The 24,228-nt window shown below is 44.2% G+C and overlaps 1 protein-coding gene and 1 long non-coding RNA gene across 2 annotated transcripts in view; one reads left to right on the plus strand and one right to left on the minus strand.

Moving 5' to 3' along the window:
• Positions 1 to 24,228, minus strand: part of LOC135104422 (mucin-3B-like) — a 105,846-nt gene that overhangs the window by 51,808 nt on the left and 29,810 nt on the right. Inside the window, exon 2 of the mRNA XM_064011828.1 lies at positions 4,459 to 4,492. Within this exon, the coding sequence (XP_063867898.1) occupies positions 4,459 to 4,492 (34 nt within the window). The remainder of the gene's footprint in view (positions 1 to 4,458; positions 4,493 to 24,228) is intronic.
• Positions 7,012 to 9,756, plus strand: LOC135103999 (uncharacterized). The gene is made up of 2 exons (XR_010270268.1): positions 7,012 to 7,548; positions 8,935 to 9,756. It is a non-coding gene; the product is annotated as an uncharacterized LOC135103999 (long non-coding RNA).

The raw sequence follows: 24,228 nt of genomic DNA on the forward strand, positions 1-24,228 counted from the left end.
CGTCACACCTGCCGGGAGAGATGGAGGAAGAAGCGGAGGAAGGGAGGGAAGGAGGAAGGGAGGGAGGGAGGGAGGAAAGAGACGACATCGACCTTGGCAATGAACTTGATAGAGCGAGAGAGAAGAAAAGAGCTAGTCTGGCGTTTACTTGTCTCTTTCTTTACAACCACCACGCCACCGCGCCGCCACGCCCACCCATACCACGCCACACGCCCACTCCCCCTGCACCGCCCACGCCTTCACGCCCAGTCACTAAGTTTATCAGTCAGTCAGTCAGTCAGTTAGTGAGGCGGGAAGTCATGGGCGTGGCACGTGAGGATTTAAAGATCACGACACGAAACTTATGATAGAAAAGAACGTGTTTTTTTTTTCATAAGTTTAAGGCTCTCTCTCTCTCTCTCTCTCTCTCTCTCTCTCTCTCTCTCTCTCTCTCTCTCTCTCTCTCTCTCTCTCTCTCTCTCATTCCATTTTTTCTTTTTACATTCAAGGCTCATTATTCACATTAAACACCTTTTTTTTTTTTCCTGATGCATCTTTCGTAACGTTTTTCTCAGCGTGTAATTTTCTTTTTAACTTCCTGACTCCAAGTTGATCTTATTTTAAACTTTATTTCCCTTGCCTTTATTAAATGTCTCTTTCTTATTCCTCCTTTCTCATTAAGTCCTTTTTTTTCCCTGCTTCCTCGTCTGTTTCTTTTGTACTCTCTCTCTCTCTCTCTCTCTCTCTCTCTCTCTCTCTCTCTCTCTCTCTCTCTCTCTCTCTCTCTCTCTCTCTCTCTCTCTCTGTTTTCTTCTGAACATGACGGTGCACTACACACACACACACACACACACACACACACAAAGCGATTTACACTGACTCCTCACCTTTCTCTCTTCTCTCACAATTACCAGAAACACTTGAGGCTTCTGCCGTAGCCGTGGGAGCGTTACTGAGGGCGTGAGGGAGAGTAGAGGGAGAGGGAGATTAATGAGTTCTAAAGAGAGAGAGAGAGAGAGAGAGAGAGAGAGAGAGAGAGAGAGAAGGGCGGCGGGAGTAGCGGGAGAAGCGGGAGGAGGGTCTTCTCGCTACTTCCTCGTTTTCAAAGTGGTGATCTCTGACTTCGAAGTGTCTCGTTCATCTTCGACCCCACGAGCGTTTTTGGTGTTTCAGTTTAGCACCTTTCTTAACCTTTGGCCCTCTCTCCCCTCTCTTTTTTCTCCTTCTCCTGTCCCCTTCATCATCATCTTTTTCTTCTTCTTACCCCTCCTCCTTCACTTCACACAAATCTCCATCTCCGTTGCACTATTTGCAGTTAATAATCATAATTCTCTCTCTCTCTCTCTCTCTCTCTCTCTCTCTCTCTCTCTCTCTCTCTCTCTCTCTCTCTCTCTCTCTCTCTCTCTCTCTCTTATTCTTTTACTTTGTTTTTTGCCTCCTACTGTCTACTATTTTTCGTTTTTTCTTCGTGGCTACGCGGTTAATGGGAGGAGGAGGAGGAGGAGGAGGAGGGGTATACGTGTAAGTGTGTGGGTTTGTAAGGGAGGTGTGGGTAGTGGTGGTGGTGGTCTTGAGGTCTAAGGAATGGTGGTGGTTCTCCGTGGTGGGCTGCGAGGGGTCCTGGGGAGAGGGGAGAATAAGGTGTCTGGGGTGTGTTGACTGTCTGTCCTGGGTGAGTGTAAGAGTCTGTAAAGGAACGTGGCGGGGTGTTACAGTGACAGCTGGTGGTGGTGATGGTGGTGGTGGTGGGGAGGTTAGTGACGCTAAGAGGGAGAACAGTGATCTCCTCCTCCACATTCTTCGCCTTCCACCTTCCTCTTCCTCCAGTTGTAATCTTTTTTTTTTTTTCTCCTCCTCCATGCCTCCATCCTAAGATTCTTCCTTCATTCCTTAACCTACCTTTTCTTCCCATCCTTACATACTCCTTTCCTCTCTGCTCTCCATCTTCCCATCAACTTCTCCCTTCCTATCCTTTTGTCCTTTTTTTTGTCTTTCCTGTCCATACGTCCAACTATTTTTCCCCCCAAGCCAATGCTCCCTCTTTATTGCTCTCCTCCATCCTTCCATCCACTTCCTATTCTCACCCTTTCTTCCATTCTTCTACTCGTATTTCCTTTCCATTCTGACTTTCTTCCTCCATTATTTTTCTTCATCCTTCATCCCCTCCCTCCTCCTCTTCCTAACATCCCCCCCATCTTTCCCACACATATCCTCCTAACCAGCTCCCCATCATCGTAACGTTCCCCCACTCAGACACATATCCTCACGCATCCTCCTTCTTCCCCTCCCCTCCCTCAGGTGTGGCGGAAGTAAAGGCATAACAGCAGGTGTCCAATTAGATCAGGAAGGCTCACGGAATTGTAAGGAGAAAAAATATATAAATGGAAGGAATAATCCTGAGGTAGCGTGACTGAGACGAACATGCGCGTGTGTGTGTGTGTGTGTGTGTGTGTGTGTGTGTGTGTGTGTGTGTGTGTGTCCGGGCTTTGTATGTATGTTTCTACCGTAATCTTCAAACGGCATCCTTCTTTGTTTTCTTTCTCTTGCCACAATGAATATTTACAATGCTTTCAGACTCAACGCCTCTGCCCTTCCGCGCCTCGTCCCATTTTCTTTGTTTACACCTCCTCGCTCGCCCCTTGTTCACGTCACCCCGGCGCCGTTAGAGGCCAGGCCGCCCTTTGAGGTGTTTCAGCAGGGGGAGGAAAAATCTCGCCCGCCTCAAGGCACGCTAACATTTTTGTGCGCTCCACGCCGGAAAGAAAAATGTACTTAACACGTAGTGGTAATCGACAGAAAAAAGAAAAAAAAAGTGGCGTAAGAAGTAAATCGATCAAAAATTACTGATATTTTTCTCGTTTTTCTCACAAGACTCCCCCCTCTCTCTCTCTCTCTCTCTCTCTCTCTCTCTCTCTCTCTCTCTCTCTCTCTCTCTCTCTCTCTCTCTCTCTCTCTCTCTCTCTCTCTCTCTCAAGGCTTTTCCAAATCATCCAAACACTATCCATGCTTCCTCCTCCTCACATCCTCTCAGCCACTGGCCACACCACCTCCTCCTCCTCCTCCTCCTCCTCCTCCTCCCCCAGCACTGTCTTCACATAACACGAAGGTTCAGAAACAAGCTGCTTTATGGAGACGCATTTCCTCATATTGTGTTTCGCGCAATGCAGCGATTTTGGTGAGAGAGAGAAAAAAAAAAACAGGAACAGGTAAATTCAAACGTTTCCCGGATTATTTTGTTTTCTTCTTCTTCTTTTTTTTTTTTAGTTTTCGATATGTAGTACAATGAACGCTGATCTTGATATGTCTCCTCTTTACTTTTCCTACATTTCATTCAGGTTCGTATGTCAATCAAGAGAACACCTTTGCAGTCTCTTAAAAAAAAAGGATATCATAAATTATGTTATTATTTTTCTACCCCTATACATTTTGGTTATCTATGAGAAGGTTTGTGTAGTTTTTTTTATCACATACACACACACACACACACACACACACACACACACACACACACACACACACAAACATGACCACAACACATCCATCGTGACCGGAAGCTACGATGGGTGAATTATGGTGAAGGTGAATCCAGTGGGAGGAGGAGGAGGAGGAGGAGGAGGAGGAGGAGGAGGAGGAGGAGGAGGAGGGTTTCTGGTCGTTTTACCCTCACGACTATCACGGATGTAAAAAGGAAGACAATCGCTATTCATGTGTCATTATGTGGAGAGAGAGAGAGAGAGAGAGAGAGAGAGAGAGAGAGAGAGAGAGAGAGAGAGAGAGAGAGAGAGAGAGAGAGAGAGAGAGAGAGAGAGAGAGAGAGAGAGAGAGAGAGATTGTGATAGGGTATAAAAACATGTTACATAAAAGCTAAAAGAAGAGGAATGGAAGAAGTCGTGAAATTAGATGAAGGAAAATCAAACTACAGGTAAAAAGAAGAGAAGAAAATAAGAAATGAATGAAAAGGAAGAATGTGAGAAGGTACTTACTCGACAAATATACAAGAAATAAAGGGGAAAAGACTCACAGGTAAAAATAGAGAGAAAAAAAAATATATGCAGTACTTTTATTCCACGTAACACACACACACACACAAACACACACACATACACACACGTACACACACTCACCCACGAACACACGAACGCAATCAGACCACACCAAATAAGGGAGCACTAAATCCTTGCCCCTTTACCTGACCTCATTACCTGTTCTTTGCTCACCTGGAAATCTCACATCACCACTTCCGCCCAGCAAAACCACACCGCCACACCTCCACACCCTCCCTTACCCAACCCTTATAAAAAGAGCACAGATGAGATAAACACACACACACACACACACACACACACACACACACACACACACACACACACAAGACCCTGCAGCAAAACGAAGCATCACGTAAGAAAAATAAACACGAAGGAGAACAAAGGTGTTTCTCGAAGGTGCTTGTTGCGGCAGGTCAGGTAAGACTGGACTCACCTGGTGTCCCGAAGAGCAAATACAGTCCGTCCTCCTGGAAAGAAAGGAAACAGGTGAGTGATTCGCCAGGTAACGAACGGGTGGCAGGTGAGATATTTTGACTGTGTAAAGGGGGGTGAATAGGCTTGTGAATGAGTATGTGGGTAAGCTAATTCACTTATAGACTTACATACATGCACATAGAGATATAAAAGCGTACATATGCATAGCTGCGTATATGAAGACTAACAATAAAGTAAAAGTAAATGAATTGTGAGAAAAGAAACACAATATGAGAAGAAAACCCAAGTAATTTACGTAGCATCAGGAAATATACTAAAATAAGATGTCTTTAAAATCACACACACACACACACACACACACACACACACACACACACACACACACACACACACACACACACACACACAGCGTACATACATACATACAAGCGTCAGTAACACAAACACATGTACAAGAAACTATTTTATAACTCGGAAAGGCTAACTGGAGACAGACAGACAGACACACACAGAGAGAGAGAGAGAGAGAGAGAGAGAGAGAGAGAGAGAGAGAGAGAGAGAGAGAGAGAGAGAGAGAGAGAGAGAGAGAGAGAGAGGATTATATCACGTCTTTCCCTTTCTTTCTTTTCCTTTCCCTCTCCTCCTCCTCCTCCTCCTCTTCCTCCTCCTCCTACTCGGTCTCAAGTGGAATGACTCCTTCCTGCCTCACCGCGGATCTCACTCTCCCTTTCCTCCATCTTCTCTTCTTTCTTCTTCATTTCCCTGTTCCTGTTCTTCCTCACTTCCTTAATATCCTCCTCCTCCTCCTCCTCCTCCTCCTCATTATCGTATTTTCCGTCACCTAATTTTGCAGTTTGACAGCGATTACTTTGCATGACTTTCTTCTTATTCTTTCATTTGTCTCTTGTTCTTCCGTTTCTTACTTGTTATTATGCCATTATGTCTTTCCTTGATTCGCTGTTTTTTTTTTTTTTTTGAGGGGGAGGAAGAAAGAACGTGGTAGAGTGGAAGCGTGTGTGTGTGTGTGTGTGTGTGTGTGTGTGTGTGTGTGTGTGTGTGTGTGTGTGTGTGTGTGTGTGTGTGTGTGTGTGTAATGAAAAACCTTTATCATCACTTTCTTCATTCATCATTGTATTTTTTTTTTTTTTGGGGGGGGCATCTCTCTCTCTCTCTCTCTCTCTCTCTCTCTCTCTCTCTCTCTCTCTCTCTCTCTCTCTCTCATCCGCAAATCTTCAATCACCATGAAATAGTTTAATTCTTCCTCAAATCATAATCCTTTTAATGTCTTACTTCCTGCTTCCATCAATTCCTCCTCCTCCTCCTCCTCCTCCTCCTCCTCCACCCTTTCTTCCCACACCCAACTAGTCATTCCCTCTCTCCCTCCCTCTCCCTGTCCTTCTCCCTCTTTATACCCCATTCCTTCTTATGTCTACAACCTTGAGGATTTGGTATGTCCTTCCAACACCCTTTTGTAATTCTCCTCCTCCTCCTCCTCCTCCATTACCTACACACCTTTCATTACCCTTAAGTAATGGAGGAACGCCACACCTCCACCTCATGTCTCCTTCTCTTCCTCTTTCCTCTGCTTCTCTTCTATATTTCTCTTTCGTCTTTTCCTCCTATTAATTCTTCACATCTTCATATTTTTGGTATCCTAACTTTTGCTTTTATTTCATTCTTCCTTTTTCGTATTGTTTCCCTAGTTTTTTTTTTCATTCTTGGTATTGTCACTTTTTTTCTCATTTTTTTCCTTCATAGTATCGTTTGCCTTTCTAATCTCTTCATTATCTCATTCTCAATATTCTCACTTCAGCCTCCTTCCTCCTCTTCCCTTCTCATATCATACATCTTTTATAGTTTGCCAATTCCCTCGTTATCGGAACATTTATCTCCTTCGTATCGCTTCCCTCATCTTCCCTACCAGTGTTTTCAACCCTCCCCTGCGTCTCTGCGTCCTGGGGCGGGGCAGAGGTGAAGCTCCCACAGTACCTGGGTCGTCACCGTATCCAGTACTCGAGGTCAAACCGCCCCCACTCACCGTTTGCCCTTCACAAACAAGGAAACCGTCCCTGCTCTCCGGTTGGTCCACAGCGCCCCACACCTGCTTGCTGATTGGCCGCGACTCCCACCTTCTTCCTCCCCCTCCCCGTTCCGTAAACCTGGAGCACAGCGGGGCTACGGGGCGCAATACCTTCGCTTATTGACGCAAAGGGAAAAGGTCCGCGCCGCTAAGTGTTTTGAGAGGCGCGTTCAGGTTTTGCCGTACTCCTGTTCTGCGCGCCACGTCTGCCCTCGCCGCGTTGTAATAGTGGGCGTGAGTGACAGAGGAAGACACGCACACGCACCAACAACGCAAAAACGAGAAAGTACATGACAGCAATAAAATCTCCAATCACTCGAGTCAATTCGCAATAAATCCGTGTCCGTCCCGGTTCATGCTACCGGGAAAAATTCAATTACGGAACCGGTAGTAAAACTTCACTGTCTCCCCGTTCCTCGCTCGCATCCCAGACAGGAAAAAAAAAAAGCTGATTAACTTTTCCTTCTTGCGGTCGCCTGAGAAAATGAGATAGAAAAAAAATCACGTATCTTAATTTCTTTTCCGGAACGTTTAGAAAAAAAAAATGCGGGAGTGAGGAGAGAAAAGAAAATGAACGAAGAAAAAGAAAAAAATCAAGACAGAAAGAAGCACCAAGTCACTTCGAGTCAAAGTGAATCTGTTTCGCTGCGTTGTGGTCGCCTGGTGTGTGTGGGCGGGGGCGGCGGGGGTGGCTTGAGTGAGCGGCGACTGGGAGAAGGAGAGAGGGGCGGAGAGGATAGAAGGAGGGGAGGGGACATGACATTAGAGTGGGCCTACTGCCGCTATGTCCCCCGGGGCGTGGAAATGGCCTGTGCCCCTCCAAGCCACGGCAATACATCACGTGACAGGTTCACAATGCCACGGAGAAAGAGAGACGGAGAGATGGAGGAGGAGGGGGAGGGAAAGTGAAGGTGAGCCATTCGCTGGACACTTTGCTCCTCGCTCGCCCCACGCCACCCTCCTCTTGCCCGGCTGCGTCTGTCTGTTTGTTTGCGTGCGTCTGCTGGGGTATGTGTGCTCTGTGTCTGTCTGTGTGCGTCTGTGTCTGTTCGTGTGTGTCTGTGTCTGTCTTGTGTCTGTGTGCATCTGTGTCTGTCCGTGTGCGTCTGTGTCTGTTTATGTGCGTCTGTTTCTGTTTCTGTGTGTCTGTGTGCGTCTGTGTCTGTGTCTGTCTGTGTGCGTCTGTTTCTGTTTCTGTGTGTCTGTGTGCGTCTGTGTCTGTCTGTGTGCGTCTGTGTCTGTCTGTGTGCGTCTGTGTCTGTTTATGTGCGTCTGTATCTGTTTATGTGCGTCTGTTTCTGTCTGTGTGGGTCTGTGTCTGTCTTGTGTCTGTGTGCATGTGTCTGTCTGTGCGTCTGTCTTTGCTTATCAGATGCTGAAATATATTTTTTTTCCGACCCCTTATCTCTCTTTCTCTCATCTGTTTCTCTTCTTCCCTTTTTTGTTATTTCGGTTAATATTCCTTATTTTCCTATGTCTTTCTGCCTCTCTTTTTCTCCCTCTCATTTCTTTCATTCTTCATTTCTCAGTAGTTCTTGTTTAATATTCCTTATTCTTCTTTATCTTCTTGCACCTTTACTTGTTCCTCTCATTCTTTTTTTTTCACCCTTTTTCCTTTCTCTCCTCGATTCTCATTTAAGATTCCAAATCCCCCCCACCTCTCTCTCTCTCTCTCTCTCTCTCTCTCTCTCTCTCTCTCTCTCTCTCTCTCTCTCTCTCTCTCTCTCCCCCTTTCTTTGATCCGCCGACCCGCCCTGCCTCCTCCCTGGTCTGTTGACACTCTCACCCCTGACTGCTTCTCCTACCTCTTCAGAAATGCCTTCCTCCTGTACGTCTGGCTGCCTGTCTGCCTTTCTGTCTGTCTGTTCGTCTCTTTGTCCATCTCCCTTCAATGTGTGTGCCTGCTTAGTTTTTTCCCTTCTTTTCTCTTTTAGTGCCTTTGATAATAGTGAGTTCTCTCTCTCTCTCTCTCTCTCTCTCTCTCTCTCTCTCTCTCTCTCTCTCTCTCTCTCTCTCTCTCTCTCTCTGTCTCTTTTAGTGTCTTTGGAGTTTTCGTTTTGTGCATTTTTTGTTTCCGTGTTTAATGTTTATTTGATAACTCATCTACATTGCTTATCTGTCTCTGTTATTGTGATGTGTTATTTATATACTCGTAAAGACAAAACAGACAAGATCCTGTAAACTTTCCTCCCCTTGGACTGAAATAAAAAAAATGGCAGATAGTTGAATTAAACACTTCACTCCTCTTCTCTTCTCTCTTCTTCACACTTGAATAAGAGACTCAGGGATTCGAAGCACCGAGCACTCAGGGTTCAAATGCCAAACAACATCGCTGACTCATTTTTAGAAGCCTCTTTTCATTTCCTTTTTCTCTTTACTCAACTCTTTACTCAGGAGCGTCACTGGGAGGGGAATGCAGCAGGAGGACGAGTGATAAACAAGGAGGGTCATGAGGGAGGCGGATGCGAGATGCAAGGGCGGCGCTAAGTGGTCACAAAAAAGCCTTTCAACAATAGCCTGGTGGACGAACGAACAAACACACAACATGCACACGCTGAACAAGGTCGGTGGCAGCACACGCACTTACAAGCTGAGAGGATAATGAGTTTGGTCCAGTCGTGATCCCTCGGTGCGCACAATAAGGTGATGCAAGACGTGTGGTCATGGCCAGAACACAATTAACCTGTTGCTCTCACTTCCACTCCTATTCCTCTGTGTTTAATGTTTTCCTTTATTCTTAAGTCCTGTGATTTACTAGCATTCTGAAAATATCCTTACAAAATAACTGGTTATTGAAGGATATTTTTTTGGTACATCAGGGGACTTGAGATTGAAGGACACGTAAAAACACAGTGGAAGTGAATGCAGTATGCTACTTAATTTCCATGACAATCAGCTGACCGGAGCATGTAAACAAAAAATCGACTGTTTTCACGCATGCACTGAACCAAAACATTTCCCTCAATTTCCTGCTGCTGTAGACTGTTCCATAAGGCGCGCAGTGTTGCCAGTCCAGTACCAGTTCAATACCCTTTCCGCTGCACACCTCCCCATGCTTCCCACAGTGTTACCATCATTCTTTCACGTCTGGCCAGTGTTACAAGTCGCCTCCGTGCCTTGCCCCCGCCATCGCCGCCAGGTCGCCCGCCACCGCCACAAGCCCTCCCGGCCACTGTTGCCGATATAAAGTGCAATAAACTTGAAGTAAAGACGAAATTACCTTGCCTCTCATTCATACTCTTCCTGTAGTTTCCAAATGCTTTCACTAAGTTTCAGATTTACTATTCCTTTCGCTCTCTGGTTTTCTTCCCCCTTTTTCCTAATTTACATATTAAGTTATTTACTCCTCCTCCTTTACCACCACCACCTCCACTATCTCCTCCTCCTCCTCCTCCTCCTCCTCCTCCTCCTCGTCTCCTTTTCCTCACACATAACGGCTTCCCTTCCTCCCATCCTCCCATTGCCTCATCTCCCTAACTCACTCTCCTCCTCCTCCTCTTCCTCCAAATCGTTCTCCTCCTCCCCTTTCTCTCCCTCTCCCTCCTCCTTTCCCTCCCATCCTCAGGGCACAAGAGAGAGCATCATTATAGTAATAAATAGGGGAAAATCTACAATTACTCTCTTACCGGTGTCTTGACCCTGAAATCTTCCTCCACGTAGTTTTGGGGAAGCCCAGCAACCTGCCAGAGGGGAGGGGGAAGGAGGGGCGTGGTGGGGGTGAGGCGGGGGTGGATGACCTGTGCAATGACCTCCAAGTGACCCGGGACATCTCGCAACCATCTTCACCTCCCATCCCCAAAATCAGCCTCTCTCTCTCTCTCTCTCTCTCTCTCTCTCTCTCTCTCTCTCTCTCTCTCTCTCTCTCTCTCTCTCTCTCTCTCTCTCTCTCTCTCTCTCTCTAACCTTCCTAACTTCCCCTTCATTCCATTCCTCCTTTCTTTCACACACACACACACACACACACACACACACACACACACACACACACACACACACACACACACACACACACACACACACACACACACTACACGAAGGGCAATTACAAAGACCCTTTCACCATCTATACCCACTCCGCCTCCCCACTTCCCACTCTTCCACTCACCTCCTCCCCATGCCCCCCAAGAGTCACCCCTGACCCTATCCACCCACCAAGGTATAGGCCTACGAACCCCCTCCCCTTTCCCCCTTCTCCGTTACACCTTTTCCTAATAGAGATGGATACGTAGATAGATAGACAAGTAGATACAAGGATAGATAGAAGTGTGAGTACGGGAGAGGAAGATAAGGTAGACAGATAGCAGAATAATAGTTTGCAGGTATACTGAGAGAGAGAGAGAGAGAGAGAGAGAGAGAGAGAGAGAGAGAGAGAGAGAGAGAGAGAGAGAGAGAGAGAGAGAGAGAGAGTGAGTCATGTCTTGTTGGTGTTTTTGTTCTCCCCTTGCATTGGTCAAGTCACGAACATGCAAACAGACAGGACACTCCCCCCCAATCTCTCTCTCTCTCTCTCTCTCTCTCTCTCTCTCTCTCTCTCTCTCTCTCTCTCTCTCTCTCTCTCTCTGGCAGGGGAAGAGGAAGCAGGGTACGGCAGTAATTGGTGTACATACAAGCTTTATTGCTTGTATGTGTGTGTGTGTGTGTGTACGTGTGTGTACCTTTAGACAGGTGTTATAAATATGCTTATGTGTACCTGTGTTTTTATGTGCGTGTATGTGTCTTTGTGTGTGCGTAAAATATATGTGTATGTCTAGGAACATACATATATTTCATTGGCATGCACACACACACACACACACACACACACACACACACACACACACACACACACACACACACGAAACAATTTACACAACAACTACATAAATGAAAAATAAAACAAAACAAAAATACAACTCAAATCTACAAAACAAAAGAAAACATACACAAAAAAAAAAATTATTACGAATCAACGACAAAAAACAAGAAAAAGAAAAAGAAAAAACTAGCCTCAAAAAACAGCAACCTCCTTCACAACCCATCCCAAAAAAAAAAAACACTTCAACTCTCATTAACACAGAGCAAAACAATAAAGCAACACTTCTGATCTCCTTAAAACGAATCACGAACGCATTTTAAACACCGCCTCTTTGTCACGGGCTGAGAGGTGAAGCAGCGGAGCGTGGGGCAAACTGTTTCTTCACTGGACACAAGACAGGAGGGCAGACCAAGACGTGACAGGGCAGGGCAAGGGCAGGGGCACGCGAGGGGGACAAAAAGGAGTAATCTCAACCCGGAAATAGATGAGAGTGATAGACAGACATCAAACGAGGGTCATGACTGGTTATCTCACCGCCCCGTGACTCGCACAATGGTCAGGTTAAGGAGGGAATGAAGGAGGAGGCAGAGGTGGGAGGGAGGAGGCTCTTACCATAAAGGGAAAGCACGGGGGAGAGAAAGAGAGGGTGGAGAGAGGAGGAGAAAGAGAGATATAGAGGGTTAAGAGGAGAAAGAAGGGTTTGCGATACTGGTTGTCTGGCTGTCTTAGTCCGTTATTGTGGTGTTGTTGTGGAAATGAGAGAGAGAGAGAGAGAGAGAGAGAGAGAGAGAGAGAGAGAGAGAGAGAGAGAGAGAGAGAGAGAGAGAGAGAGAGAGAGAGAGAGAGAGAGAGAGAGAGAGAGAGAGAGAGAGAGAGAGAGAGAGAGAAACATGAAGCAAGAACACAGGAAAAAAAATAGATAATAAAAAACACAAGGAAAAAAAAACAAAAAAAAACAAAGGTAAGAGAAAGAAAATAAAGCTAGTGAATGTAGGAGGAAGAGCAAAGAAAGGGGAGTGAGGGAGAGAGGGAGGGAGTGAGGGCAGGAGGAAGAGGAGGGAGGTGGGGAGGGGAGGAAAGAGTGAGGCAGGCAGGCACGGAGTCATCACCTACCCCCTTGAGGCAGGCTGGAGGGTGCCTCACCTGTACTACCTGTCTGTGCCTGATAACCTGCACTCCTTCGCTCGTTCTGCATCTTTCTTCCTACATCCCCTTCATCGCTCCTTCTGGTCTTCCTTCATTCATTCTATACTCTCTTCTATTCTCTCTCTTCCTTCATTCCCTTAACTCTCTTTCTCGTCTCCTTTCCTTCATTCTCTTCCTTCTATTCTCTCTTCCTTCATTACCTTACTTTCTCTCCTTCTACTCTCCCTTCTTTCATTCTCTTACTCCCTCCTACTCTCCTTTCCTTCATTTTCTTACTCTCCTGCTCTTCCATCCTTAATTCCCTTTCTCTCTCCTATTCTCCCTTTCTTCATTCCCTTACTCTCTCCTTCTACTCTTCCTTCCTTCATTCTCTTACTCTCTTCTACTCTCCTTCATACCTTCACTTCCTCCCTCATGTCTATCTTCCTCTTAACTCATTTCGCCTCTCCATTTAATCATCTTAGGTCGTCATCTTCCTATTCATCATCATTGCTTCTGCATCTCCTTCCTTCATTCCTTCTGTCTCTCCCTTCTTTCTGTCTCCCTCAAGTAATTTCTCTTCATATTATTATCCCAAAGCGACATCCTTCTATTTATCATCACCAAATAAAGAGGAAAATTAATGGAAATGACTCAGTAATCAGTGATGGCTTATTAGGGAGCTTTAAAAGATGATTACGTAGATAGATTTATGGATGAGGATGATAGATGGAAATAGATAGGGATGCTTCATACAAGGACTGGTAGTACATGTAGGCCTGATGGCTTCTTGCAACTTCCCTTTTCTCTTATCATTTCTAATCTGTATTAATCTTTCAGCTACTTATTTATTCCAAGCCATCCCAGCCAGACCTTGCCTCATCCCTCCATCCATCTATGCAGTCCTCCCATGTTCCCATTACGTCACCTCAAATAAACACCCCCGTAAGCCCACCTCATCCTTTACTGTCTCTTATAAAACACCCTCGACCTCACTCCACCCTCTCACCAACTCTATATAAGCGCCACGCAACAAACGCTCGCACTTTTGTCACCGCCTCAGCCTCACTTGATCCTCCTCTGAGCACTTTACATGGTTCCAGTCCCTCGTCTTTTATCACTCCTTGCTTTGTGTCTCTCTTATCTCAACCCTTGGCTTCTCTTCAAGTTCTGCGGCTCGTTTGTATGTATATAATGTCACTTTATCCAATTAGAGTAAAGTTAAATTAGTCTTGCTTTTAAAATTCACATCGTCTCTCTCTCTCTCTCTCTCTCTCTCTCTCTCTCTCTCTCTCTCTCTCTCTCTCTCTCTCAGTGAGTCATGGGCAGCGAAGGGTATCCGCAGTGCTGTCCGTGTCTACCGACTTGTCTAGACTGGGTGTGTTCCTGACCCCTGCTCTCTCTCTCTCTCTCTCTCTCTCTCTCTCTCTCTCTCTCTCTCTCTCTCTCTCTCTCTCTCTCTCTCTCTTGCTCTCGCTCTCGCTCTCGCTCTCCTCTCCTCTCCTCTCCTCTCCTCTTCTCTCGCTCTCCTCTGCTATACTCTCGCTCTTGCTCTCGCTCTCCTCTCCTCTCCTCTCCTCTCCTCTCCTCTGCTCTCCTCTCCTCTCGCTCTCCTCGTATATCTTTTCGTCTTATCTCATCTCTCGTCCTCCTTTCCTTTCATTTCCTCTCTCTCTCTCTCTCTCTCTCTCTCTCTCTCTCTCTCTCTCTCTCTCTCTCTCTCTCTCTCTCTCTTCTTTATTTTTTTCTTCTCTTCTCTCCTTTCCTGTCTTTTTGTATCTGCGTAAGTATACATCTGAATATTTCTAGCGTTGCAGTGTCATTAGTATTATTAACACTTAAGACGAACTGCGGGTATAATTATCATCATTTGTTGCCTCTGTTTTTCATTATGGCAGACATTTTTCCATAACTTCTCCTTCAGTATAAAAAAAAAACATAATAAGAATAATTTAAAGCACATTCTTCTCATCCTTTTCTTTCATTCATTTATCTTCAGTTCCCTCGGTGATATCCTGTGTTGAGAGTTTCCTTTATTTTTTTTATGCAATTTTTTTTTCCTGTGTTTATGTTACTTATATTATGCACGAGCACTCCTACTCCCCCCTCCTCCTCCTCCTCCTCTTTCTTCTCTTCTCCTCCCTCTCTTCTTTTCTTTTCTTTTCTCTATCCCTTCCCCTTCCCTATTTTCTGTCTTCAACTTCGTCTATTCCTCTTCTTTCTCTTACTTCTCAAAGCCTTTCTTTTTTTCATTATTCCTATTTTTTTATCTCCTCCACGGCCTCATCCTCTTCTTTCTTCTTTTTCTCTTCCCCTTCCTTTTTCTCTTTCTTTTCTCCTTGTCCTCGTACTCCTCTGCCTTTTTCATCTCCTTATTTTCCTCCACCACCTCCTCCTCTTCCTTCTCTTCCTCTTTCTTCTCCTCCTCCTTTTCTTCCTCTTCTTCCTCCTCCTCAACCACTCCTTCATGACGTAAAGAATCAATAAAATGTCTCCATACAAGTCACGATCCAGCTTCACTTGCATATCACACACACACACACACACACACACACACACACACACACACACACACACACACACACACACACACACACACTCACACACACACACACACACACACACCTCATTTACCTCACACCCTTCCTTAGCCATGACGTCATCTGGTCAGCATTCAAACAATCCTACCCCAGCATATCATGGGTCCGGGCTGGGTGGTGGTGATGGTGGTGGTGGTGGTGGTGGGTCACGGGACGGAAAGGGAAGGGAAGGGAAGGAGAGATGAGACGAGGCGAAGCGAGGACAGGTAAAACAAGGAAAGGCGGGGTACCGTAGTCTTAACCTTCTGACTGCTAGGTCGAATGAAGTTAAATTTGATTGTGTGGTGTTAATAAATAAGGGAAAGATGAGATGAGGCGAGGCAAGGACAGGCATAGCAAGACAAGGCAAGGTACCGCAGTCTTATCTTTTTCACTGCTGCGAATTCTGTGGTTAAAAATTATTGTGATATATATTCTAACTACAAACTGGAAATAATATAGATATGGGTGATCGAGGGGTTAAATGTTGTCCTTAAGAGTAGCTATAATTTATTTGCTCAGTAAAATGGTCTAGAGTTACTGAGAAAAACTAGGTGCTATAATTTTGTTGTTAGTGGTTAAAGGATTAATTACATCACCATAGTATTACCTATTCTTCTCTTTTTTCCCACTATTTTTTTCATTTTTCATAGATTATGTATAACGAAAGGTCATGTTCTCTATTTTTTCCTTCCAGACCACCTGAACAAATCTCTCACTTCTCGTTCGTGTTTTTTTTTCCGCACCTTTTTTTCAGATCTAAGGAGTAACGAGGGAGGATCAGGTAACCCTTTGTCTTTTCTCATTTTTCACTCCATTACGTATTTAACTCTTTCTTCCCACTGTTCCCCGCTCCTTTAACCCAACAGCGATCCTTCGAGGCGGCGGGCATAAGGGTTAAATTGCACTTAATGAGGTGAAGGTCGTTTGTATCCCCCAAGGCTGTTAGCGAGGGAAGAACAACAACACACCTTGGTAATGATCAGCCTTTTTCCCAGCGGTCAGTTTAAGGTTGAGGAGGTGCAGGGAAGGGTGGGAAAAGGGTGTGTGTGAGACTGCGAATGAGCAATGAGGGAGACAAGGCAGGATGGGTTAGGGATGAAGGAAGGAGGGAGGGAGGAGTGTCGGAAAAGGTGTGGTAGGTTGGGAGGGAAGGGTAAGGGAAGGTAAAGGAGACAAGGAGGGAAAGAAGAAAGGGATTGGTTCTTGATTGGATGCGTGGACTGCGGGGACAAAGGGTTGCAAAGGGAGGGAGAGACAATGGGAAGGAGGGAGAAGAATGAGGACTGGGATAAGCCACGATTGGGCCATACGGGATATAGGAGGGGAGAATGGGAGAACTGGGGAGGATAAATGACATGATGCATGGAAGGATGAAAGCTGAACGTCTGCGGCTGTTGTGGGGGAGGAGGTTGGGGGAGTTGGAAGAGTTTAGAAGAGGGGGGGGATACGAGAAGGGGAAGGAAGAGGGAAATAAGCAGTGTTGGTTGATATGACCGCGAGGTGGAAGGTTCTATACTGTCCTGTAATTATCTGAGGATGAGCAGCACAAGGGAGGCCAAGGAGATAATTGGAGGAGGAGGAGGAGGAGGAGGAGGAGGAGGAGGAGGAGGAGGAGGAGGAGGAGGAGGCGGATATACTTATACAGAAGAATGTAAAAAGATAAGTCAGAGCGAATACGTAATGAGAGGAAATAAAATTAAGTACAGGAAAAGAATGTAAATCTGTGAGAAATAGAAAGACCACACCGGACAAAAGGAAGACGGACAGTACACACACACATACATAAAAGAACAAACACAAAAAGCAGCGTGCAAGATAAAAGAACAATTCAGAAAGGAAGAAAAATGTGACTTGAATACACAATAAAAAAAACAAACAAACAGGCAGAACGCATGAGGAGACAAGGCGTGGGGGGAGAGAGAGGGAAGGCACGACCTTGGTGCTTCATTCCCCTCCTCACTCCCCTCTCCCCTTCCTCCCCACGCTGACCTTCACCCCCACCCTTCTGCTCCTCCTCTTCCCCCTGCGGCAGCTTAGCTCGAGCACCGCCTGCCTCCCCAACGCCCCCCCACCACGACCCCTGCCCCGCGACACACGCGGCGCCACTCTCACCCCGCGGCACGCTGACTTCATCGCCGCGACAGACGCAATGTGGCTTGTGGCGAGGGATTGATACAGACCGCACACACACACGCATGTACAAACACACACACACACACACACACACACACACACACACACACACACACACACACACACACACACACACACACTTGGGTCCTGAGGAGGGCGGAGTGCAGGTGTGGTTACAAAAGGTGCGAATAGTTTATGCAATGACCTGTCTAGTTTTGGTTGGGACTGAACTAACACTGGAATCCTTGAGTCTGGATGTGGTCTAGAATTTAGTATTCACGAGAGCCGCGGCAGCGCTACCGTGGCTGAAAGAGACACACCACTGAGGGCGCGAGGCTGCCGGGAGGTGCTGCGATGATTTTCCTAAGTGGCTGTGTGCTTGGCAAAGGATAGTTCAGGCCATGGTCGGGGGGTAAATCTTCACTTTCTTTTTATTGATTCACCTATCGCAGATGTAACCTTTCTGGTGCTCGAGTACCACAAGAAGCGGTCCCTGTAGGTGAGCAGCAGCAGTCAAAGGAGTCAGTCAGCTGGCCGCTATTAGTTGTGCCCATCTGTCACTGCCTCGCTTGCATGATGTGATACAATGATTACGACTTGGAAGTCTGAACACATGAAAACTTAAATAACATTTGTGAATGATGCCAAGGACGTTTTTTACTGTTTAATTGATGCAGAAAAGACTGTTGGCATAATATTATGTTCTATCATTATTACATTAATTCAAAATATTGCTTTCAATAATACTATCGCGGTATTACAGCGAGAAAAGCCACGCCGCGAATAGCGATAGCAGGGGAGGATCGATTTATCATTCAAGCAGCAGAGGGGCAAAGAACGGTTAGCGGGCTGCGGGAGGAACTGCAGCTGCGAGTGTCAGTGAGTACAGCCCGGGGACGCCTGGAGGCAGCGGGGGTCAAGCTTGAGATGCCTAGTAACGAGCGCCTCACGGACACACCCCGGGACGCCACACCACACCCCGGGCAGCAGCACATCGCATTCTCCCCTACCAATGATTCCTAATGATTCCTGCTGCCCGGTCCCTGAAAGAAGGGCCCCCACCCAGGCTCAGGGTTCGCCACGTCTGGCTCCATGGCAGGACGCGCTGGGCTGGACCAAAAGAATGTTTCCTCTGGCCCGAATAATGTTTTGTGATGGCAGATGAAATATTAGAGACACAAATAATCATTAGAGATGAGGCAGTGGAAGCTAGTGACAAGACAATTAAGTTCAACAAAGAGGTATATTTTAAAACTGATATGTATACGTTTGTACTTACTGATGTCAAGCACCCCTCCCCCCAAGGTTATGTCATTTACAATTACATCAACAAAACATTACGAGTAGTTTATGTCGAGTGAACACAGAAAAAGTTGGACCATAAATTCTGACGGGAAAGGAATATTGATTTTGCTTTCATTTCATCCTTTGACACCATAATGGAAAGCGTTGAAAAACTAAAAACTAAACGACAGCGAATCTTACTTAGACACATTAGAAAAGAATAAATATATAAACAAAGAGACAAGAAAAGAAAAGAAAAACGGACAGTAAATGAACATAAACACAAACAAATCATTAACATCAAGATCCACAACAATAAAAAAAAAGAAAAAAAAGAGCATCAGTCTCAGCGCAACAAAAATTAATATAAACACAAACGAATCACTAACATCGACCCACAACAACAAAAAAAGAAAGAAAAAATAAAATAAAATAAACAAAAGCGCATCAATCTCAGCACAAGTAAAGTGAACATCTCCTAAAACTTGACACGAAAGGAATTAATTTACCGCACGACTTCATCTACTCGTAAAACCTTCAACTTGCCTCGTCTGCGCTTGAGTGGACTTGCTTCTCGTCCGGCACGCTACCTCTGCTACTCGCGCCTCCAGAACTGACGTGCGGGAACAAAGATAAGTCTAAATATGCGAAGAATAAAATAGCAGTAATGGAGGTAAAAAGTAAGATACTCATTGAAAGTAGTTAAGTTACAGGAACCAAGTAGTTAGATATATTTTTGGCCTTTTTTTAAATTTTTTTATTCCTTCAGACCTCAGGAATTTGGGGTCATCAGAGACACGAGGAGGAGAAGGAGAAGGAGGAGGAGGAGGAGAAAGGAGATTACCCTGTTCTTTTTATCAATTATATTTCTTCTTCATCTCTTTCTAGTGTCATTTCTCCTGTTTCTCTTTTTTTTATATTCTCTTCTCTTTGTTTTGTTCTTTTCCTCCTTTCAAAGCCAGAATATATGCATTTTTCATTTTACTTTAATTCACTCATTTTCTCTCCTCTTCTTCTTTCCTTCACGTTATTTATCTACCTTCCTTATTTCCTCGCACGTTTCTTTTCTTCATTCTCACTTTCCACTTTCTTAAATCTACATATTTCCATCACATTTCCCAACTCAAAGTCTCCATACTCTTTTTTTTTCCTACACTCTTTCCCCTTTATCTTATTTTTATACCCGTCTTTCCTTCACTTCACATTCCTTCCTCCCTGTGTCTGCTTCCTTCTCTTCCTTCTCCAATTCACTTCCTCCCGAGTCTTCTTCCGCCTACTGGTGTGTTCTTCTCACGCTCCTCTCACCCACCCCCCCGTGCCCAAGATTCCCACGGCAGGAGGCAGAAGGAGCAGAAGAGGAAGAGGAGGAGGGGGAGGAGGAGGAGACACTGACAAGGAAGGAGGAGGAAAGGGAAAGGATGGGAAGAGGAAGAGGAAACGATGGGAAACTATAAATCGATAATGACACCTGAAGAAGGAAAAGAAGAACAAGAAGAACAAGAAGAAAGAAGAAAGAAGAGAGGAGAAAGAGAAGAAGGAGAAGAAGAAGAAGAAGAAGAAGAAGAAGAAGAAGAAGAAGAAGAAGAAGAAGAAGAAGAAGTTAACAATTACAACCTTAGTGGTAGTAGTAGTAGTAGTAGTAGTAGTAGTAGTAGCAGTAGTAGTAGTAGCAGTAGTAGTAGTAGTAGTAGTAGTAGTAGTAGTAGTAGTAGTAGTAGTAGTAGTAGTAGTAGTAGTAGTAGTAGTAGTAGTAGTAGTAGTAGTAGTAGTAGTAGTAATAATAATAATAATAATAATAATAATAATAATAATAATAATAATAATAATAATAATAATAATAATAATAATAACAATAATAATAATACACCTGCAAGGTTCAACTTCACTTATATTTTATTGTAAATAGAAGGAAAAATGAGAATATGTATCGCACAAAGCATAAATACCATCCAAAATCTCTCTCTCTCTCTCTCTCTCTCTCTCTCTCTCTCTCTCTCTCTCTCTCTCTCTCTCTCTCTCTTCAATCAGTCTAGCATTCCGGAGAGATCAGCGCTTGGTCATCCGTTAGGCCAATGACGCGACGTGTTTGTGGAGGAGGCAGCGTGTGGAAAGTGATGAGAGTGGCGAAGGAAGGAGAGACGTGGAAGAGAAGGTGAAGAGGAAAGGAGAAACGAGGAAGAGGGAAGGGAATAAGAGTGACTGAGAGGGAGGGAAGACGTGGAAGAGGGAAGGAGATAAGAGTGACTGGGAAGGAGAGACAGAGAAAGAGATGTGGATTGGGGATGAGTGATTGAGGAGGGAGAGATGTGGAAGAAGGAAGATAATAACAATGGTTGAGAAGAAGGGAGAAGATAGAAGGTAAGAGTGAGAAGGAGGAAAAGAGGTGGAAAGAGAGTGAGTGGAAGACAGATAAAGTTGAGGACGGAATGAAGGGAATACTTAAGAAAAGTGGACGAGCAGAGTGGGTGAGGTGGATGTGATGAGTGAAGTGGAGGCGATGGAGAGGATGAGGTGAGGATGTGATACGAGGGGGGAAGAGGAAGAGGCATATAAAGGAGACAAGGAAAAGGATGTGGTGGAAGAGGAGGAGGAAGAAGAGGTGTGGAAAGGTGAAGTATAAAGGCAGGAGGGAAATGGAGAGAGAGAGAGAGAGAGAGAGAGAGAGGATGTGGAGGGACAGAAGGGGAAGACGAGGACGGTTGGAGAGGAGAGAAGAGGAGAGGAGGGAGGTTCATGGCGAAGGTCAAGGTGGAGGAGAGTGATCTTAGGAAGGGAATCATTAAAAATAGTGGATGACTGAGTGGCTCACGTCCTGGATCAACATTACATTTCTGTTTCTCATAAAGACAACTGTGCGTAGACTCAGACGAATTACACAAAAAAAAAATACAGAAAAAAGAATAAAAAAATAACTTGTATAACGAAAATAACTTAGTAACGACAATAAAATTAATTAACAATCGATAAACATTACATTTCTCTTTCTCATAAAAAACAACCGTGAGTAGATTTAGAGAAAATCCAGAAAAAAGAGAATGAAAAACTGAAGTTGATAGTGACAACAAAACAAACTTGTAATAATAGACTAGATGATATGAATAAATCCAAAACCTTAAACATACACGTTACAAAAATATCGAAAAAAAAATAATAAGCATAATATTCATAAAAAGATAAAAGGTGTAAATTTCTAGGAAAATAATGGGAACATATCGACTTACAATAACAAAACAAGAGAAGAAATCAAATCGAGACCTGAAAGAAATATAAAATATCAAAGAAAAACGATATCGTCAAAAGAAAAAAGAAAAAAATCAAGGACGTGATATTCATAAAAGCTGAAAGCACGAAATTAAACAAAAAGAAGAAAAGAAAAACTTCACGAAAACTCACAAGTCAAACCAAACACACTGCCCTTTATATTTTTATTATTCCTTCTTTCTTTTCCTTAACGTTTCTTTCTCCCTCCCTCTCTCTTTCTCCAAACGCAGAGTAAACACAATGAATATGAACTGGAAAGGAAAGAAAAGAAAACCGTGAGGCAGCAAAAATAGTTCAATGTGAATCTGGAACACAAGTCGCGTTTTGTATACACCCTGAACACACACACACACACACACACACACACACACACACACACACACACACACACACACACACACACACACAAGAACAAGGGCCGCCCACATCCTACCAACTATACCCATCTCCCTCCACCTCCCACCCACCTACCGCCCACCACCTGCCGCGCACCTGAACCCTGCCTGACCACGCTGACCATACCGAGAGGACAAGAGGACAAGGATTCACCGCCCGCCACTCGCCACCGCCCCTCCCTGACCGCAGCAACCGCACTTCTTACACCAAGGCGACAGGGAGGAATTCGCTGCATCTTTTATCTATTTTTTTCTTTGTTTCCTGCATTCCGTCAAATAATAGTAAGGTAAAATATAGAAGTCCTGTCCTTGCAGCAGAATTTTTTTTTTCCTTAATATCTGCAAATATTGTACAAAAACTAAGCGATTTGTAGTACCGAAAGGAGACAAGAAGGAATTCATTATATCTTTTACATGCAATACGTAAAAAAAAAAAAAAAGACACAAACTGCCCACTTCTAAACACCTTTTTATAAACAAGTTTTCGCATTCACTATCTCTAAAGTGCCGCACTTATCAATGACAAAATAACAAGAGAAACCAACATGAAGAAAGGTGGATATTGGATAGAAAAAAAAAAGAAATAAAGATAAAACGGAATATTCAGAATACGAATTTGAACCAAAGCAATGAAACAATAAAAAAAACCGGAAGGGAAGATAGATGGGGACAAAAAAAAATGGACTGGTTTAAAAAGAAAAGGAAAGGCTCAGGCATTAAAGGCATTGTTATCAAGAAGAAGAAGAAGAAGAAGAAGAAGAAGAAGAAGAAGAAGAAGACGAAGAAGAAGAAGAAGAAGAAGAAGAAGAAGAAGAAGAAGAAGAAGAAGAAGAAGAAGAAGAAGAAGAAGAAGAAGAAAAGGCGAAGAAAAAGAAGAAGAATAGAATCAAACAGAAGCAAGAAACAAAAGAAACAAACAAACACAAGCAAGAAACGAAAGAAGGAAAGAGAGAAAGAAAGAAAGAAAGAAAAAAAGAAAAGCAAAAGAAAAATTACAAGAGCAAGTGCATATAAAGTTAAGACATCAAACAGCAAAAAGAACGCCTCAACCTCACCCCACCCCCCTACAAGAAAAAAAGAAAGAACAAAAAATCACCACCACCAACACCACCACCACCACCACCACCACCACCAAGATTATGATGAAAGCCAATCCACTCTCACAAAAACGAGGATGCAAGGAAGGGTGTGTGTGTGTGTATGTATGTGGGTGAGTGAGTATATATATTGACGTAAACAGCAGATGAGAAGCCCTTACCCCGCCCCACACCAAGACAAGACCTGCCTGGCGTGCTGCTGCTTCTGCCTTATCCCCAGGACCAGTCACGCACAGGGCTGCTCCTCCTTGCCAGTGCATTAACCATCGCGATGACCAGCCAGGCAGTCAAGCAAGTCAGACGCTTACAAAACAATCGATCGAGATGGATTGGCTGAATGCAAATGGCTTGGGTTTTGATGGTGAAGCTACCGAGAGATAAAGGAAAGGGAGGAGGAGGAGGAGGAGGAGGAGGAGGAGGAGGAGGAGGAGGAGGAGGAGGAGGAGGAGGAATACAAAGGAAAACAAAGGAAAGCCAAACAGCAACAGACCTTTTGGTCCTTGCAAGGCTGTTTGGTAACTACTTCTAACTATCTACAGGGAAGAGAGACAGGACAGCATAGCAGACAAGAAGGAATTCATTATATCTTTTACATGTAATACGTAAGAAAAAAGAAAAAAAAAGACACACAAACTGCCACTTCTAAACACCTTTTTTATAAACAAGTTTTCGCATTCACTATCTCTAAAGTGCCGCACTTATCAATGACAAAATAACAAGAAAAACCAACATGAAGAAAGGTGGATATTGGATAGAAAAACAAAAAGAAATAAAGATAAAACGGAATATTCAGAGTACGAATTTGAACCAAAGCAATGAAACAATAAAAAAAAAAAAAAAACGGAAGGGAAGAGGAGGAGGAGGAGGAGTACTACTATTACTAATAATAACAACAACAACAACAACAACAACAACAACAACAACAATAACGATAATAATAATAATGATAATAATAATAATAATAATAATAATAATAATAATAATAATAATAATAATAATAATAATAATAATAATAA

The sequence above is a fragment of the Scylla paramamosain genome, chromosome 10 (genome assembly GCF_035594125.1).
Source record: "Scylla paramamosain isolate STU-SP2022 chromosome 10, ASM3559412v1, whole genome shotgun sequence".
Taxonomy (NCBI): Eukaryota; Metazoa; Arthropoda; class Malacostraca; order Decapoda; family Portunidae; genus Scylla; species Scylla paramamosain.